Genomic DNA, 20,005 nt, shown 5'->3' on the forward strand with positions numbered 1-20,005 from the left:
TAGATTATATTATAAAATGTCTGGTTCTATTATGTAGTTGATTCTTGCGATTTAATTTGTGTTTGGGTTTCTTTGGGGATGTGGTATACAACATGTGTGCGTTGGAAATAAGTTTCTGGCTACTTAGCCATTATCACGCGCTATGCATGTAATGGGTAATCGCCTACAAATGGCGTGCATGTATGTTTGTTCGTATGTGTGTTATGATGTAGTTTTCCGTGGGTGATGTTACAATATACCAGGTTACACATATTAACGATTCGCCTGCCCAGCGTCCTCCTCGATATGGATGTCTTATTTTGGATTCAACGTCCTAATGAGCCTCTTGAAAGTTAGAGAATCCACAACGAGGAGCGGCTGCATGTTGTCTACAAATAGCTAAACAATTCGTTGATATGATATTTTGGCGTTCGCCACTTCCATTAGCCACAATGCTAAAAAACTCCCCAATGTTTGCTGGCGTGCTTTCTTGGGAGATGACGGTAAAAATAAGCTCGACGAAGTACATCTACTCGAATCTAAGGAAGCCTAATCCTAACTTTCCTGCGAAAAGAACCTACCATCACCTTCTCTTCAAAATGTACGAACTTGAGTATATGCGTTCTTTTCACGTGCTCTTTGAGATTCAGACTTGACATGTGCCCCTTAATTAGAACAGACTTGGGTAGGCATACCTTGGAGCTAAAAATCAACTTTCTTGAGCTAAGAAAGAAGTAGCCCTCCAAGTGGGGTCATGGGTTTCGAATTTGACGAATTCAAATTCTTGAGATTATATAATTAATGTCAGACTAGGGGCGACATAACATATATAATATTACAACACTGTTTCAAGGCCCAGCTTTGTAGCATAGTACAACTCGGCCCCTAGGTCCTGTACAGAAGGTAGTTTTATACGAGAGCAAGGCCCAATCAGATTCTATTTTACATAAAATGTTTTGGCTTATGATGTATCAACTCTTAACCAATCACAGCAGGCGATACTGTTTAAGTCTGATTTCCCCCAGATCTACATTAAACCCTAGTGAAATAAATGCCACTAGTATATTTGTTGAATGTCTAAGTAGGCCTGATTAAATATCTGACTGAAATTTTGTTATTTTTCTGCTGCGCATAGCCATGTTTTTTTTCTTTTTCTTACATTGGTCAAGGTCTTAACATTCGTCTGCTCTTAAAAGTTGTCCCCAAGATCAAAACTTTTTGATACTTGATTTAATTTCATTTGCTAGGGGGTCCTCGTATTGAGCCTTTTCTTTGTATTTTTCAACAATCCTATGTGTTCTAAAATGAGCATATTTTCAGTTTTACACAGTAAAAGTCTATGAAACTTGCATAAAAGGTTCTTAAAACATTGTAGATTTTTTCTAACCTAAGTAAGGCTCATTAATTGTTGGCTTTTTTACCTGTGATACGTCATGTTAACACATACATCTGTGCTCAAAGAATGCATCCATGTACACATTCTTTGTAAAAACATGTTATTTTGTTAATAAGCTGATATAACGGCTGGCTGTTTTTAACTTTTCCTTGATATCTATTCTATTTAGGTAATATCTGTTGAAGCCTGAAACATGTTAAATTGTGTAAATAAGACATATTTTACAAAGCTTGGTAACATGCAAAAATGGCTGGAATGAAAATATTATTAGAATTTAATAAAACAATTGAAAATCATAGTGACAGTAAGTCTTATCATTTTGTGTATAAAATCTACAGTTAATATCAGTTGAAATTATTGTGCTTGCTAATAGTGATCATTGCCCAGCTCTTACCTTAACAGGTGGAATCTGACAAATTGTATTTCTTTTTTTATTTAAATATGTCAATTGAGTAACAACACAAATCGGCTAAGAAACTAGTTTCTGTCGAGTAAAAAAATAGTGGGGTACAAACTCAGTATCAATTTGAACAAATAACGAAATTAGTATGGCAGAAAAACTAAATCCCTACAGAGCGATAGACCCCAAGGCTAGAGACAGTGGAGGACTTTATTTTTTTTATTTTATTTTTTTTATTTTTTTTTGTCATGAAGTTTTCAGATGAAGAAAGTGGGTTATATGTGCACAAGCGCAAACCGCGATATAACGAGATGCAGTCGGGCAAAACTCCCACCACCCCCTATTAGCATAGCCACCGTTCGTCAGACCTACTGTCTATATATATATATATATATATATATATATATATATATATATATATATATATATATATATATATATATATATACATATTGCAGAAACCACAGGGAAATTAAAGTCGGAATACTGAACGTTTTCGTCTATTACGACATCCTCAGAGTACAAGAAAGAAAAAATAGAACACAATATTTATACAGATGTAAGAAAACTGGGAGAGGTTATAGATACATAAAACCTTCGGACATTATACATACACATTCAATTACACATGGAAATGTTAATGGTAATAATAATAAAAGTACATACACATTCATATACACATGGAAATAAGAAAGGTAACATTAACAAAAAAAAAAAAAAATCAAAAGAGCAAAATCATGTGGCCGAAAGGTCCATAGGACATTTGGTACAATTAGGAAACTTGTTACTGCTTAAATATCCTATGATTATAAGATTATTTAACCAAAACACAAGATAATATTATCAAATTGTACAAAAAAAAACAATATTTAACAGGAATAAGAAAACTGAAAAGGTTATAGCCGCATAAAACCTCCGGACGTTATACATACATACACACTCATATACATATAGAAATATTAATGGTAACAATAAATGAAAAAATACATACACATTCATATACATATAGAAATAATAAATAAAAATAAATAAAAAAAAGAACAAAACTATGTGGCCGAAAGGTCCACAGGACATTTGGTACAATTAGGAAATTTGGTACTGTTTTACTATCCTATTAATTATGAAATTGTCTAGTTTAAATAAACCTAAACTCAAGTTAATATTATTATCAAAATTGTTCTTTATGAAACAGGATTCAATGATGTTCCTATCTAAAGCTGAATTACAATCAACATTTTTCTTAACGTTGTCCCTGTCAATGTTGTGGTTTGTGTCCCTAACGTTGACAAAAACTCCACTGGACATTTGGCCCGTCCTTATACTGTACCTGTGTTGTTTCATCCTAATATTTAATTCTTTACCTGTTTGGCCAATATAACAGGAGCTACAGTTTTTACAGGGAAGACTATAAACACATCCTACATTATTACAAGGGGAATTTTTAATGAGTTCTTTGATGGTACTGTTTTTGAAAATAACATTAATATTAAACTCCTTAAGGATGCGAGGAAGTCTCACAAGATTATCATGAAAGGGAATTACTAAAAGATTTTTCTTACAAAAAGTATCTTTTTGGGTTGTATTGAAATAAGACTTCCTTGCCCTATGTTGTGCTTTATCTATAACATATTTTGGATATTTCAAACCCGATGCAATGTCATATTTTTCCTATTTCTTGGTCTAAAAATTCTGGACTACAAATTCTATAAGCTCTTAAAAACATGGATGAAAAAACAGAAACCTTAGTATTAATATGATGTGTAGAATAGAAATGAACATATGACAAAACATTGGTTGGTTTCCTAAAAATGTCAAACCTAAAACTTCTATCTTTTCTAATAATAGAAACATCTAAAAATGGCAATTTGTTATCTTGTTCTACCTCAATTTTAAATTTAATAGAAGGCACTAAGTCATTTAATTTAATAAGAAAATTGTCCAAATTAATATCAGTAGGCCAAATACATAAAATGTCATCGACATATCGATACCAGATGACTCTACGGGGGAGAATACAAGGTAACAATTCCCTTTCAAAGAACTCCATATACAAATTGCTTAAAACTGGGGATAAGGGGTTTCCCATAGCCATACCAAATTTTTGAACATAAAATTCACCATTAAAAACAAATTTAGAGTTAACCACACAAAGTTTAATCAAATTGATAATAATGTCTACAGGTAAGGGTAAGTTATGTGAATGAAGTTCTTTTCTTAGAAAGTCAAGCAAATCAAAAACAGGAACACGTGTAAATAAAGAATTAACATCAAAACTAACTAACTTGAAATCATAAGTAAGGTCTAGACTATTAAGTTTGCAAACTTATTAGACTATTAAGATCAGCAAACTTAATAGTCTAGACCTTACTTATGTACGATGTGTTTATAGTATTCCCTGTAAAAACTGTAGCTCCTGTTATATTGGCCAAACAGGTAAAGAATTAAATATTAGGATGAAACAACACAGGTACAGTATAAGGACGGGCCAAATGTCCAGTGGAGTTTTTGTCCATGTTAGGGACACAAACCACAACATTGACTGGGACAACGTTAAGAAAATTGTTGATTGTAATTCAGCTTTAGATAGGAACATCATTGAATCCTGTTTCATAAAGAACAATTTTGATAATAATATTAACTTGAGTTTAGGTTTATTTAAACTAGACAATTTTATAATTAATAGGATAGTAAAACAGTACCAAATTTCCTAATTGTACCAAATGTCCTGTGGACCTTTCGGCCACATAGTTTTGTTCTTTTTTATTTATTTTTATTTATTATTTCTATGTGTATATGAATGTGTATGTATTTTTTCATTTATTGTTACCTTTAATATTTCTATATGTATATGAGTGTGTATGTATGTATAACGTCCGGAGGTTTTATGTGGCTATAACCTTTTCAGTTTTCTTATTTCTGTTAAATATTGTGTTGTTGTTTTTTTGTACAATTTGATAATATTATCTTGTGTTTTGGTTAAACAATCTTATAATCATAGGATATTTAAGCAGTACCAAATTTCCTAATTGTACCAAATGTCCTATGGACCTTTCGGGCACATGATTTTGCTTTTTTTTTTTTTTTTTTGTTACTATTACCTTTCTTATTTCCATGTGTATATGAATGTGTATGTACTTTTATTATTATTATCATTAACATTTCCATGTGTAATTGAATGTGTAAGTATGTATAATGTCCGAAGGTTTTATGTGAATATAACCTCTCCCAGTTTTCTTACTTCTGTATAAATATTGTGTTCTATTTTTTCTTTCTTGTACTCTGAGGATGTCGTAATAGACGAAAACGTTCAGTATTCCGACTTTAATTTCCCTGTGGTTTCTGCAATATTTTTTCGTCACGCGTTATTGTGATTATTTTTGCATATATGTGTATATAATATATGTATATAATATACGTGTATATATATATTATATATATATATACACACATATATGTATATATATACTGTTAATAAGCTTATATCAGCAAAAAGGAAATGTGTCATGTGCTCCGACACATGGCTCTTTTCTTTTATTCCTTTTCCGTGACTTATCCATTGAAGCACTTTTGTTTTCACCATAAAATGATACATATTATTTTGTTTGAAAGCGTTACAATGACTTATTCAGTAATATTATCCTATTCTTACAAGAATATGTACTAAAAATATGAAAATAAAGGAAAGTTTAAGCAGATGTCTTCAGAATTCAGAAAAACAGTACTTCATTTGTGTTTAAGATTTTTAAAAACAACACTTTTTGAACGCCAGTCACTATGCACTATGTGTTTTTGTGATGGTGTCTGGAAGGTGTGTTTGGAGTATTTTGTATTTAAGGCCTTCGTGCCAAACTTTGTCGAAGGCCTTGGATATGTCACGTGATATTATGGTGCATGCATGTTTGTGTCTTTGTGTGTCTGCGATTGTTTCATATAAGATGGCTAGTGCTGTGTGTGTTCCTTTGCCAGGTGTGAATCCATGTTGGTTAGGGTTGAGCATGTCGTGTTCGTGTAAGTGTGCCATGAGTCTGTTTGTGATTAGTCTTTCGTATATTTTTCCGGGTGTTTCTAGGAGTGATATGGGTCTGTAGTTTTGTATTTGTGTGGTGTTTTTATTTTGTTTCGGTATGAATGTGATGATTGAGTTTTTGAATTTTTGTGGGAAGTATCCTAAGCTAAGTGTTTCGTTGTATATGTCTGTGAGTAGTTGTATTGTTATGTTTGGTAGGTGTGCGAGTATTTGTTTCGTTATGCCTGATTGTCCTGGAGCTTTGTTTTTGGTGTGTTTGATTATGTTTTTAACGTCTTCTAGTTGTATGGGTTGTCCGATGTAGTTGTCAGTGTCTAGTCTGTCTAAGTCCATGTTTGCGTAAGGTTGTGTTTGGTGGTAATGTTGTGTTATGTGTGTGAGAATTTTGGTTTCGTGGTTTGTGTCAAATTGTGTGTTTTCTTCTGGTGTGATTTGGAAAATGTTTTGCCATGCCTGTCTGAAAGCGTTTTCTTTGTCTTTGGCGTCGTGTAGTTTGTCGTTGTTATATGTTATGTATGGTGAAGTGTTAGTCTTTGATCCTTGTAGTTTCTTAATTGTGTTCCAGAAGTCTTGTGTTTTTTTGGGGTTGAATTTAATGTTTGATATGAGTTTGTTCCATGTCTCTTCGTAGTTTGTTTTGTGTTCCTCTAGTATTTGTGTTTGTAATCGTTTAATTGTTTGTGTTGTGTGTGGAGTCCAGTTGTTTTCTATTATGGCTTTATTTTTTATGTTGTTTGCCTTCCATATTAATTGTTTTAATGTTTTAGATGTTTTGGGGGTGGGTAGTTGTTTGTGGTGTGTTGTAGGTATACTCTGTGTGATTGCGTTGTGTATTAATTTATACCAGTTATCTATTTTGTCGTCTATGTATTTTGTGTCTTTTAATTGTGTGTTTGTGTTGATTTGTGTTTCTGTGTGATTGTATTCTTCTGTTGTTGTTTCTAGTAATGTTTTAAATTTCTTCCAGTCAGCTTCTTTGTATAGTAGTCTAGGTGGTGTGGGGATAATGATTGCTGTGGTGGAAAGTGTGAAATGTAGTGGTATGTGGTCTGATGAGGTTATGTCGCCTGGGTGTATTCTATAGGTAAGGTGGTGGTGTCGGTTGGTGAATATCATGTCTGGGTTGCCCGTTCCGTTGTGTGTAATGCATGTTGGGAAGTCTGGACCGAGGAAGGTGAGGTGGTTCTGTGTTATGAGTTGGTGTATGTTTTTTCCTACGTGATTATTGTATGTGTGTTTTAGTGTTTTATGTTTTGCGTTAAAGTCTCCTATGATGTATGTTGGTTGTGGTTTCTGTGTGATTTTTAGTATGTCTTGTGCTGGTAGGTATGGTCTTCGTGGTGGGAGGTATGTTGTGGCTATGATTATGGGTCCTTTGTTTGTGTGTATTTCGATGGCTAACATGTCTTCGTCAAAGTCGTCTATTAGTTTGTATTTTATGTTTCGTTTTATGGCTATTGCTATTCCTGCGTTGTCTTCGTTGTAAGTGTTTTGTGTGTGTGTGTTGTAGTTAAATAATTTGACTGTGTGTTTACCTATTGAGTTGAGTAATATTATGTCTGGTGTTTGTGTTAAGTAGTGATTGCTTAGTTGGTTTCTTCTGTGGTATGACCAGTATTGTACGTTATGTTGTATTATGTGTATTGTGTCCATGTGTGTTTGAGTTATTGGCAGTTGACTGTCCAGTGAGCTGTGTCTGTTGGTTTGTGTTTATGGAAGTCGAAGTAACCTTGTTGTGTCCTTGTGTATTTGGTCACAGTCAGTCGTTGTATGGGGGCTTTGGTTAAGTCAATCAGTTTTTGTCTGATCATTGTGTCTACAGTCTCCTCTGGCATTTCTTTAGTGTATATGTATTTGACCTTGTTGTTTTGTAGGAGTGTGTGTACGTTTTGGTGTATTTCTTCGTTTGTCATATCTATTGTGTTGGGTGCAATGATCTGTATTGTTTCTGTGTTTTGTTCTGTTTTCTTTGTCTTTGTAGGTTGTTCATTTTCTGATGTGGTGTGTGGCCTTTTATTTCTATGTTCCTCTGTTTCCATTTCTTCTGTTTGTGGTTGAGTGTGTGTTGTGTTGTTGATCATGTTTAGTACAGCTGTGGGTTTTATGACTGAGGGTGGGATTATGATTGTGGGGAGTCCGTTGGCTTTGTAGTATGCGTCTATTGTCTGTTGGTATGTTCCAGGTGTAGCTGCTTCATTTATGTTAGCGTGTATGATTGCTGTGTTGATTACTGTTAGGTGTTTGAGGTTTATGGGGTTGGGTGTGGGTGCTGGTGAAGATTGTGTAGGAATGCTTGTTGTTATGTTTGCATATGTAGTGTTAGAGTGTGTGCGTGTGTTCTGCTCTTTGTTTTCTTGAATTTTCTTCTTGATCAGGTCTTTGCGGATCTGGCATCTAGCTGCGTATGTGGGGTGGTTGAGGCCACAGGCGATACACTTCTTGATAGCGTTGTGGCAGTTCTTGATCCTATGTTCGGTGGAGCAGCAGCTTGAGCAGATGGTGTATGTAGTTGGTTGTGGACAGTGTTTAAGTGTATGGTCATAAGCGTAGCAGCGTGTACATTGTGGGAGGTGTATGTATGTTTCCTGGTTTAGTGTGTATGGGGGGAATGACTGGCTGAATATTAGTATTCCTTTTTCCAGGCACTTCGTCACCTTTGTGGTATTCTCTAGTTTTGCCTTTAAGATTGTTCGGGTGTTGGGCATCTTGATTATGTTGATTACTTTGAGGTGTGGGTTTAGACGTTCCATTTCTTCCTTAATCGTGTCCGGTTCTTCGTTGTGGATGTATTCGTCAACTTGCTCGATTACGAGAGTTCTTTTTGCGTTTAGTTCAGGGGGGTCAATGATCTCAAGTCCTTCCTTAGCAAATTCATTTTTGTTGGTCTTTTTGGTAAGCTCTTCGATGATCCTGTCTTCCGCTATTGCCGTATGTTGGTTGCCGTTGGTAAATAATTTATGAATGGCTATTTCCAGCTTGGACAAGAGCTTCCAGATGGTGCTTCGTTTTGTTTGTCCAGCCGTAGGCCGGCTCTCTCGGATATTTATACGGCCCATAGCGCCGAGGCGCTAGGGCTTTTTAAAATTATGCGTGTGTTAGTTTGTGTGTGTGTGTTATGTTTGTGTATGAAAAAGAAAGAAAAATTTGGGGAATTGTGTTGGAGGGGGAGGGGGGTCTCAGGGGTACGGTCTATGCTCGCGTGAAATAGTGGCCTAACGGTGGTTAAGGGAAAGTGCCGCGTCGGCTGGTACCCGCGTGTCTATTGGCAGAGTTTAGGAATATCTCGGTCGCCGGGGATTGTTCACCTATGCTGGGTCCGCTAGGTGCGGGAAAGGCCCAGGAGGGAGTTCCCTCCCCCACCAGTCGACTGCACAAGTTTTAAGACCAGCAAGGGCAATGTGCAGTCGAAAGGGGGGTTATGAGGGCATAAATACCGTCAGAGCGAGAGAGCGAGAGAATGCCCTTGGCTCGGGTAACGGTGTACGAAAATATCGTCGATATTAACTTTTACGGAGCAAGCGTGCGCACGTCAGTCTACGGTGGTGTCTCGATTCTTTCTCATGATCTATAAGCCATATCACTGGCCGTCACAGAACTCGAGAAGGGCCTATATACTCGCCGAAATTAGCAAGACGTCTCGGCCACCTCCAGCCAGCAGCCAATCAGAATCTCGGAAAAGCTCTCCGGGGACTTCGCTGAGCCACTGGCCTCCTTTAAAAGGACGGCGTTTTGCCGATACAACCATTTCTCTCAGAATCAACACAGCGCTCCTAGAGGTCGGACGTCTCTGCACTCCAGCTCTCTCAACAAACGCCCAGGAATCTTCGCCGGCCGGTGGTGGCGAGGAGATATATCTCCTTAGCTGCTGCCGGTCTGGCACAGGCCGACCTCTTCGTTGACGTCGGCAGGCGGGTTTACACCAAGACAAATACACATATTTCCCAAGTCACGTAATTCTCTGTTTTCAGAATAGTGCTTGGAAGAAAAGAGGCACACGCACAACTTGCTCGTTGGCTTAGCAGAGGCCCAAACCGTCTCTTAGAACCCTCAATCTGATCGCGGGCTGGTCGACGGAGAGATTTGGGACATCTCTCTGTCTAACCGGCCCGCAACCTAACGCTGGCCTCTTCGCTGACGCTGGTGAGCGAGTTTACAATTCCCAATCGCATAATTCTCTGTTTTCAGAGTTGTGATTGGAAGGAAAGAGATCATACAACACCCGCCCGCCTGCCCCCCCTCGCACCGCCACTGAATCAAGTCTACTGACCTACAAACCCAACCTGGGGAAAAGCAGGCTACTCAGGCCCCACCTGTGGCTTATCAGGAACGCGCTCTACACGCTCGCCGGTGGTGGCGAAGAGATATATCTCCTTTGCTGCTGCCGGCCGACCTCTTCGTTGACGTCGGCAGACGGGTTTACACCGCCCGCCCGCCACTGGATCAACTCTACAGGATTTCAAACCCAACCTGGGGAAAAGCAGGCTACTCAGGCCCCACCTGTGGCTTATCAGGAACGCGCTCTACACGCGGGAAGTGAACTCTACTCACTTCCCGTAAGATACACACACACACACCTCTCACGAACATAGCCACGCCACACGCACAAACATCTACACTTACTTTTTCTTCGACTAAAATTCGCTTCCTTTCTAACTTTCTCTTCTACTACATCTTCTCATTTCAGTTTACCTCCCACTAAAGATTTTTCCGTTTTTCCACCTTTCTCTACTACTACGCCTCCTACCATTTTCAAACTTTTGTTGGTGACCCTAATCCTACTCCCGGCGTCGGCGCCGCCGTCCAAGCTCCCAGTCCATTTCTCCCGAGCCACGACCACCAACTGCCCCAAATCGCTCGCTAATTCGCCCGGTGGCAATAGCCCTCTTTTATACGCTACTATCTTTTCATTTTCTTACAGACATTCTTCCCCTCCCACAGAAACCGATCCCGCGCAAGCGGGTGGTCTTTCCTAGGAATTCAGAACTCAGAATTTCTCTCCAGCAAGTCGCCTCGGGCACAACATCTCCAAGCTTCAAGTGGCCCTTCGCACTCAGCCCACGACATTTGAAGGCCCTCACCCTGGACCTTCCCTCCTGTGGCCCTTCGCTCTCAGCCCACGACACTTGAAGAGGCCCTCACTCCGGACCTTCCCTTTACGAGCCCTCGTTCGTGACCTCCGAGTCTAGTATTTAGTGTTATTGTGAGTTTCATTTCCCTGTCTTGTCTGAACCTCACCACAACAGAGTGGTGACCCCGAGAGCTGGCCCTAAACCAGCTGGTAATGGTCATCAGATCTTCCCATAGATATCTTTGAGAATTTTCTTTATCATTGTTATCAATTTACTATATGTACTAGGAGGATAGGAGTTGCTAGGTGCCAGTTCTCCATACGATATATGGAAAGGTAAAGGGAATACAGTTGAAGTTGATAGGGATTTTAGGCTTGGTCTGGAGACTGTCAGCACCTGTCTGGAGATTGTTGCACCTCCAGATGGAGGTCAGGCCATTAATGGGTTTTGAAGTTGGGCGTCAGGAAGATGATTTTCTGTGACATTTATCTTGCAGAATTACCACTTGCAAGTGCCTGTCAGTGGTCCCATTGTATGAAAATTATACATACAATGTTATATGATACATAGTAGTTTGTATATCTTCCAATGTAGTATGTACATTTCAGAGGCTAGCAAATGTTAATGGTTAATGATTTTCAGGAGTTTGAAGAGCACAGTATGACATGCAAATCACCTAACCCTCCCCCCTTTTTTGTAAAAGGAGATTACTATTCTTTAGCTGACTTCATTTTCAGTTTGTGAAAGAGTATTGATATACGATACATACATATTGCAAATCGGGTGAGAAAAAACATTGTCTTCGTGTGTTTAGAGCTGTTCTTCCTGCATGAGAAATACAGAATTAAAATAAAATAAGACAGACAATGAGAAGGTAACTATAAACAGAACAATAAGGAACTTCAATTCTGATTACTTTTGTCTTTCCATCCCTAGCTTAGACGGCTGTTAGATGTTGTGCAATGTGTTATGCAATGATGTATCACGTAATATATTATTATATAAATCGTTATGTAATGTTCATTTATGTAATGTTTACCCACCTAACTACGAATTATGTTATGAAAAATAGTTATGAAATGTTGTTCCAGTTGATATTGGTCACAACTAGTTTAAGATACACATTACTATGTAATAACATGTAGGACTATAGAAAGATTTATTTATCATTTCAGCCACAGACCTCCCAAAGAGAAAATGACGCGAAGCTGTGGCGGAGTAACACAAGAATTAGCCACTACGTAACCCAGGGTCAGAGGTTGCGGATGAAGATGGCAAGAAAGTAGCGCCATCACCACTTTTGACTTTTGAGAGCAGTCTCATGCGGAATTTAGATAGATAACTAATGGTATATTATAAACTTTCCTCACACAAAATAAAGATATGAGACAAATGTGTGAAGGCAGGTAAATAGGAAAATAGACTAGGTTTATAGATTTAGGCTTCTTGGCACCCATGCCCAGTCACACGCAAGCGCCACTCATATAAAGAGGGATATGTGCTATATCTGGCGCACGCTCTCGTTCTCAACCCCTGTAATGTTATCACGTAAGTTTATTTGTATCATTTGTAAGTAAATAAAAGTAGTTATTTATTTTGCATTTCGCCTTTATTTCACACTGAGAAGGAAGAAGTAATTAACCGATATAAAAGGGAAAATAGGCACGTTGGCAATGAATTGAGAGGATTGTTCAAATTGTGGCCAGGTTTGAGACAGTAAATCGAAAACAACGCCAGATAGTGACAAGAATGTCTAAGAAATAAGAGCGAACAATAAAATTTTTTGGGGTTTTATAGTGATTTTTTATTATAATCTTAAACCATTGATATTTTATTAGGAACATTAAATCAACAAAACAACAATAGGAATAAGGAAATATATTGAAAGAAAGGCCTTAATCTGTCAGTCCAGCTGAACGATGTCTAATATTTTTCATTAAAATACACAGCATATCTATAAGATTGTATGAAATATACAAAATAAGTAACAATAATGGAGCAAAAATATGTGGAATATAACAACTGATTAAAATTCACATATAAATTCTACTTCAGTGAGCCATTATGAGTCTGCCAACAAAAATAAATGTACTGAGATCTGGCATACCACTTATACACATGGTTAACAATTAACAAACAAGGAATAAGAATTTTTTGTTGTTTTACCTAGAATTAATGCTAAAGGATATGGAAGATCAAGAACATCTTACGTGATTTGATATTGTAGAATTACCTTATCACTAACTAAGAGTATGACAAATTAACAGGTGATCAATATGTGATAATGCAAATATATAGTTATAGACATCAACCCCGTGAGAATAGCACTATTACACCTACAGTCAGGTCACCACCCGACATTAAAATAGTACTAGCATAGAATTGCCCTGGCTACAGATCCCAAGTGCCCAAGATGCAATCACCTCACAGAAAACATACATTGTCTTACACTGTCCTGCACTCACACTCATTTTAGACAACTCAAAAAAAAATATATATATATATCTTCACTGAGTGACTTATAGTCTGAGCTGGAAGCTGTAGCCAATTTCCTTTGGGTCACAAATCTTTTGCAAGAGAGAACTGGGGCAAAAGATTGAATGTTTCATGTCTTACTTTTAAGAAAGCAGCCGATACAAAATATTATTTATATACTGTATAATTGCATCCTTGACCTCAGCACCATCAATCAATAAACCTCCCCCTGGACTCTCCTACAAAAAACCCGCAGCCTCCAGATAACTGGCAACAATCCATTGAATGTTTCAGGCAGTGTCAAGTGCAGAACTTAAAACCTAAGTTAAGATTACACAAGAGTATGTGGGTGAGATCTCTGGTTATACGAATTGTACCAGTATAACTGGTATGTGTAAACTTTGGTCATATAAGGAGTGATATAAAATTTACATACATACATACATACATACATACATACATACATACATACATACATACATGCATACATACATACATACATACATACATACATACATACATACATACATACATACATACATTGGGTAAATGCATACACACACTCATGATCCCATAGTTTTCTGGAGGGACAAACATGAACATGAGTTGTGGAATACTAGAGAACTTACTTCCATAATCACGGGAAATGTCTTTGAAGCAACTGATCAGATGGAAGATTTATGTTCAGGATGGGTCAGTAGAAGAGGGATGGTTCACACTTATGTCCATTAAAAAAATAAGTTCAAGTCATGAACATGCCCGCGCGTGTGTGTATATTTACCTATTTATAGTATACAAGAAAGAAGCAACGTTCGTTGGGTACCGTTTCCTATTCTCTCTCTCTCTCTCTCTCTCTCTCTCTCTCTCTCTCTCTCTTGTCATACTTAGCCTCAAATTCATGTACAGTCCCAATTTAATCTATATCTTGATTTTCAATTATCAAATTTAGATTTGAATTCATGTATTGGCTAAGCTTAAGCTATATCACCTTCTAAGCTATTTCACGTACCTATGTATCTATATGGGAAAAAAATCACATCCTTTAGACATTTGGTCTTTCTTAATTTGTTTCCATGACCTCTTAAAGCCCTTCCATCTTTAATCAGATCTCTTCTGTCAATGCCATCTTTCCCCTTTAGTGACCTGAATACTATGTGTATGTGTTATCTCTCGCTCCCTGCACTTGCAATATCCATTCAGGTGTGGTTCTACTACGTTGCCACCGTGGCATAGGAAGCGAGGAACCTGAGGATTCCGGAGAGGGAGAAGGGACACTTCGGATATTGAAGACTGCAGGACGCTCCGGACCTGCCGACGTCGATGGCCTTCGTCAACGAGGTCTTACCAAACACACGTTCTATCAAGCTGCTCCTGAAGATGGAAAAAAAAAAAAACCGTAAAGAGATGAGTCTTTCATTCATGAACTCGGTTTTACAAAGATTACAAAGGCGGAGCATGCCGACAAACCTTTTGGTCCATAACTAGGCTAGGTCGGATGCGAAAAAAAAAATTGATAATATAAATTTATAAAATAGATAAATGCATAAGTATAGTTAAATAATAAACAAACAGGTAAATAGTAAATGATAATAAATTGGCAGGTAAATAATAATAAATGAAAATCAAGCAAATAATGATAAACAGACAAATAATAACAAACAAATAAACAAATAATATAAAATAAATGGCAGTCATTACAGCATCTTCCTTAGGTGTTTATCTAAACGAATCTTAAAGCTTCGAACTGAACTACATTGCACTGCCTCTGCAGGAAGTTTATTCCATTCATTAACTACACGGTTGGCGAAGTTCTTTCTACCCACTTCCAAATTAAATATATTTCCTGACAGTTTGAGACCATTATTTCTTGTCGGATTCTCACTCAGTGTAAAAATTTTGTCACTTTTGATATCAATTTCCTTTAGAATCTTAAAGACCTGTATCAAGTTACCTTTGAGTGTACGCTTTTTTAGGGAAAACAGATTCATATGTTTTAGTCGATTTTCGTATGATTTATTTTTGATATTTGGAATCAGTTTTGTGGCTTGCCGTTGTACTTTTTCCAATCTGTCAATGTCTTTAATGAGATTCGGTGACCATACGGAAAAAGCATATTCCAAATGTGGACGAACTAACGATTTATATAGCTTGTTAATGAGATATGGACTTCTGAAATTAAAAGATCACGCAATCAGTCTTAGAATCTTATTTGGATTCTCGTAGGCTGAAATACACTGCTTAGATGATTTGAGATCGTTACTGATAATTACGCCGATTTAGATAAACTACAGCAATGGTCTGAAAAGTGGCTAATGAAATTTAACAGAGGTAAATGCAAGGTTATGCACATAGGTAAAAATAACAGTTATTTGGAAATTCGTTAACAAAAGTGGATAGTTTTCACTATCCACTTTTGTTAACGAATTTCCAAATAACTGTTATTTGTACCTATGTGCATAACCTTGCATTTACCTCTGTTAAATATCATTAGCCACTTTTCAGACCATTGCTGTAGTTTATCTAAATCTTCTTGAATATCTAATTGATTTAAATGATCATTTGCCATTCCGCAGAGTTTTGTATCACCAGCAAATTTGGAGACAATAGATTTTAGTCCGGGAGGTAAAGGCAAGGGCAATGGGCAGGGGACTGGAGATATTTAGAGAAAATGGAGAAAATTGGGAGATGAGCCAGTTGTTGTTTGCTGATGACACTGCACTTGTGGCAGGGTCAGAGGTGGGATTAAGGGAGTTGGTGACGAAGTTTGGGAAGTTATGCAATAGGAGAAAGTTGAGGGTAAATATGGGTAAAAGCAAGGTTATGAGATGCACAAGGGTAAAGGATGGCAGAGAGTTGGAAGTAAGTCTAAAAGGAGAGAGGCTGGAGGAAGTGGATAGCTTTAGGTATTTGGGGTCGCATGTGGGAGGAAAGGGATGAATGGAGGTAGAGGTAAATTGTAAATTGAGAGAAACAAGTAAATACCTTGGGGAATCAAAAAGTGTTATGAGAAATAGGCAACTGGGAATAGATGCTAAGAGGAGATCGTATGAAGGGGTGATTGTGCCGACAGTACTGTATGGGACAGAGACTTGGAATTAGATAAGGGAGAGAGGAAAAGTTTAAATGTGTTTGAGATGAAATGTCTGAGAAGTATGGTAGGGGTTACAAGGTTGAACACAGTGAGAAACGAGGAGGGGAGGAGGAGAGTGAGAGTGGAAAAGGAGATGGCAGGCAGGACTGATGAAAGTGTATTGAGATGGTTTGGACACATGGAAAGAATAAGTGAAGAAAGATTAGTGAAAGAGGTGTGGAAGGCAGAGGTGGATGGAGTGAACTTGAGCTAGGAAGGGAGAAGGCAGGAGATAGGGGTGAGTGGAGAATGGCTGTGTATTGATGATAATGTTATGCAAGGAAGGAAGGGATGGGGGATAAGGGGTGCTTATGTGTGAATGATATTTTGACGCAGGCCGAAGTGATTTCTCCCCGTCTCCTCTTTTTCTGCATGAGGGAACGGAGAAGTGGGGTCGCCAATTAAATGAAGCGGCCTTGCTGTGGATGTACTGTGTCTTGCTGAATTGCGTTTGACCCAGGGCAGTTGACGGATGCAGGGATGACTCGTCATCCATGAGGAACTGAGATGAAAGGGGTGGAATGGGTGGTGGAGGAGAATGAAATGGGTGGGAATAGGTACGTGCCTCTGACTTAGCTACCTCTCTTATAAGGGGGAAAACCTCATGGTATATAGAAAAGCATTTGGCACCTGTCAGAAGAAAATGTGCAAAGAGCGCCGTGGACTGGTTAACTAGACGCGGGTTTTTTTTTTTTTTTTTTTTTTTTTTTTTTTTTTATGAATGGAGTGAATCAGTAAATGGAGGAGCGTATGCTGAAACCATAGTAGTTTATTTTGGGGATTAGTTTTACACTTGACATAAGCTATTATAAAAACACCATGTGAGAAAGGATCCTTCATTAGTACGAAGTTTCGTTAGTTATAACTTTATCAAGCACATGGACTATGAACTACCTAGAACAGACCACTCGCTCCTGAGGGAAGATTTTTTTTTTTTTTTCTGGGAGGGGAAGAGAAGTCTGTAAGAAAATTAAATTATTGTTGTGTACAAAAAGATCTATTGACAATGAGCATCAAGTGCATAGATGTGTTTCACAAATCTCTGAGAATAAATAGGAATATCCCGGGGAACGGGGGGGAAGTCACTGGAGTTCAGGGAAGGATAAGGTTAGGGTGTAATTGTCCGTATTCAGGACATTTGTTCGCCGCCGATGAACAAATGCGAAAGGGGAAGAAATAAGGTGAGGGGGGATTTGTCCACTGATGATGGACAAAATCACATTACAAATCATGGCAACCAGTTGAAATTTAAAGTCTACAAGAAACCCTCAAATAAAAAGTAGAAATAGATAATTTCCACTCCCACCATGACATCAGGGTTAAGAAATGCGTAGTGATAGGTTTCTTCCTTCGGAGACTCAGGATATGCAGTGAAGAATATCTAGAGGAGAAGTGCTGTTATAACAAGGAGGTATTTTCAAAATTAAACTTCCCAGTTTTCATCATCAATGCAAGAAAAAACAAAAATATCATGGAAGGCCGTAGACGAGAAAGCGGGGCAGCCAAGCGACTCATTTTACCAGCCAGCGACGTTACCACCAACCTTGCTCAAATACTGATACCCATCAAGTTGGAAGTAGTGTGCTAATTCAGTAGGACAATCAAAGACCTCACTAGGACAAAAATAGACATCGCACGACCTGAAAACCCTGATCCGAGAACATCGGTACGATGTCCACCATGATGTCACCACCAACGCTTGTGTTACACACAGGAACAGTAGACGCCACCTGATGGACTAGAAAAAGGTAGAGGTACTGGTACACGAGCCCGATAAAATCCGGAGAATTTTTTGGAAGCAGCCCTCATCCAAGGATCTAACACGATTGAACGAAATAGAGGCATGTTTAACATTGCACCCCACCCGATTTCTTTGCTTTCAATTGCAAACAAAATATTGGAAACCTATTCCTAGTTGCCCTCACAACTCTTTTCCTCTCGTGATTTTGTCTCCTCGCCTCATTTTTTCCCCTTTCGCATTTGGTCATCGGCGGTGAACAAATCATATGGACAAATGCTCCCTAACCTCCTTAATCTTCTTTGGGTTCCAGTGACCTCCCTACGTTCCCCCAGATCTTCCTATTTACTCTTAGAGATTTGTGCATCACGACTATGTACTTGGAGGTAACGAATGTGCTTAGATACTGCCAGTTTGGTTTTCGGCCGGAGCGCGGTACAGTTGACGTTATTTCCATGATCACTCAGTGGGTTCAAATACCGCCAGACGGTCGCCCAGCTAAGGGCATTTTGGTTTGTAAGGATGTGGAAAAGGCATTCAATAAAGTTTGACATGAAGGCCTCAAGTACAAATTGTACCACGACTTTGTCGTGCCGTTCAGACGGTTGCTCTGCAACTACCTGGATGACAGGACAATAAAAATAAAGTTGCGGAGCTGCTTGTCCCGACTTTTTGTGCCTCAGAGGTCAGTCCTTGTTCCCACTTTACACAGTCTGTTTACGAATGACCTACCAGAGGCGGCTTGCCCATGTAACCCGGTTTTTACTCTTTCGCATGTGGACGGCACTAATAACAATAGCAGACACACAACACTGGAGAAAGTTTTACATGTAATACAGAACATCCTAGATGGGGCACACGCATGGGAGCAACGGCGTCGCAATGAAACCAGCGCGTAAAAATGCAAAGCTGTATACTTCCACTGCAGAAAACAACAACAACAGAACAATCACGAACACTTAAGATAAACAAATGAAACATTCCTATGAAAGACCATGCCTATGTGCTAGGTAGCACACTGGACAGTGGCCTTACCTGGAGCCAAGGCTGTGCTGGACATGCTTAAGCTCTTCAAACCCGCAGCACTAACCACCAAGCATTGATTGCACTTAGCTTTGGTCAGGCTGTTACTGTGCCTGTCCCCGGTATTGAGGGTTCAGTATGTCGCAGTCCGATTCATCACTGGTTCACGATGGGGTGACTTCAGAACCTTTTAGTCTCTACACTTAACTGCCAACATCTGTCCACTCAACCAACACAAACATAAACTACATATGAGATACCTAGAAAGACTGCAAGTCAAACATAAACACCTAATCCGACACATCGCACCCAGACCTCACCGTACAGACTGTCAACTTGCGTTTCTCCCCATCGTGGTATACACGAAAAATCATTTATAATTTTCTTCTTCTTTTTCTTCTTCTTTATGTCTCCATTTTCTATGCCTGTCATGCAAGAGAGGGAGAAGGGAAGGTATAGAGGTGACTACTACACGCGGGAAGTGAATTCGACTCGTATCGTAGGAAATATATATGCACCTCCCACGAGCAAACTCACGCCCACGTGTACAAACACTATACAGACATTTTTTTTTCGACTAAGTTCACATGATTTCCATTTTTTCTCACATTACATCGTCTCACTTCAGTTTACCTCTCACTAAAAAAATAGTAATCAAAATGTATATAATAAATAAACAGATAAATAAATGTTTCTACTTTTCACCACAACTATGTCTCCGACCATTTTCCCCGCTTTTGGTTAATCTAGATGCAGGCCTCGAAGCCC

The 20,005-nt window shown here is 38.5% G+C and overlaps 1 protein-coding gene across 1 annotated transcript in view; it reads right to left on the reverse strand.

Moving 5' to 3' along the window:
- Positions 1 to 14,263: 14,263 nt before the first annotated feature.
- The window catches only part of LOC143028806 (uncharacterized), a 30,721-nt gene continuing 24,979 nt past the window's right edge, over positions 14,264 to 20,005 (reverse strand). Inside the window, exon 9 of the mRNA XM_076191170.1 lies at positions 14,264 to 14,717. Within this exon, the coding sequence (XP_076047285.1) occupies positions 14,558 to 14,717 (160 nt within the window). The 3' untranslated portion in view covers positions 14,264 to 14,557. The remainder of the gene's footprint in view (positions 14,718 to 20,005) is intronic.

The sequence above is a fragment of the Oratosquilla oratoria genome, chromosome 10, assembly GCF_046742065.1.
Source record: "Oratosquilla oratoria isolate Oo_2021 chromosome 10, ASM4674206v1, whole genome shotgun sequence".
Classification (NCBI taxonomy): Eukaryota; Metazoa; Arthropoda; class Malacostraca; order Stomatopoda; family Squillidae; genus Oratosquilla; species Oratosquilla oratoria.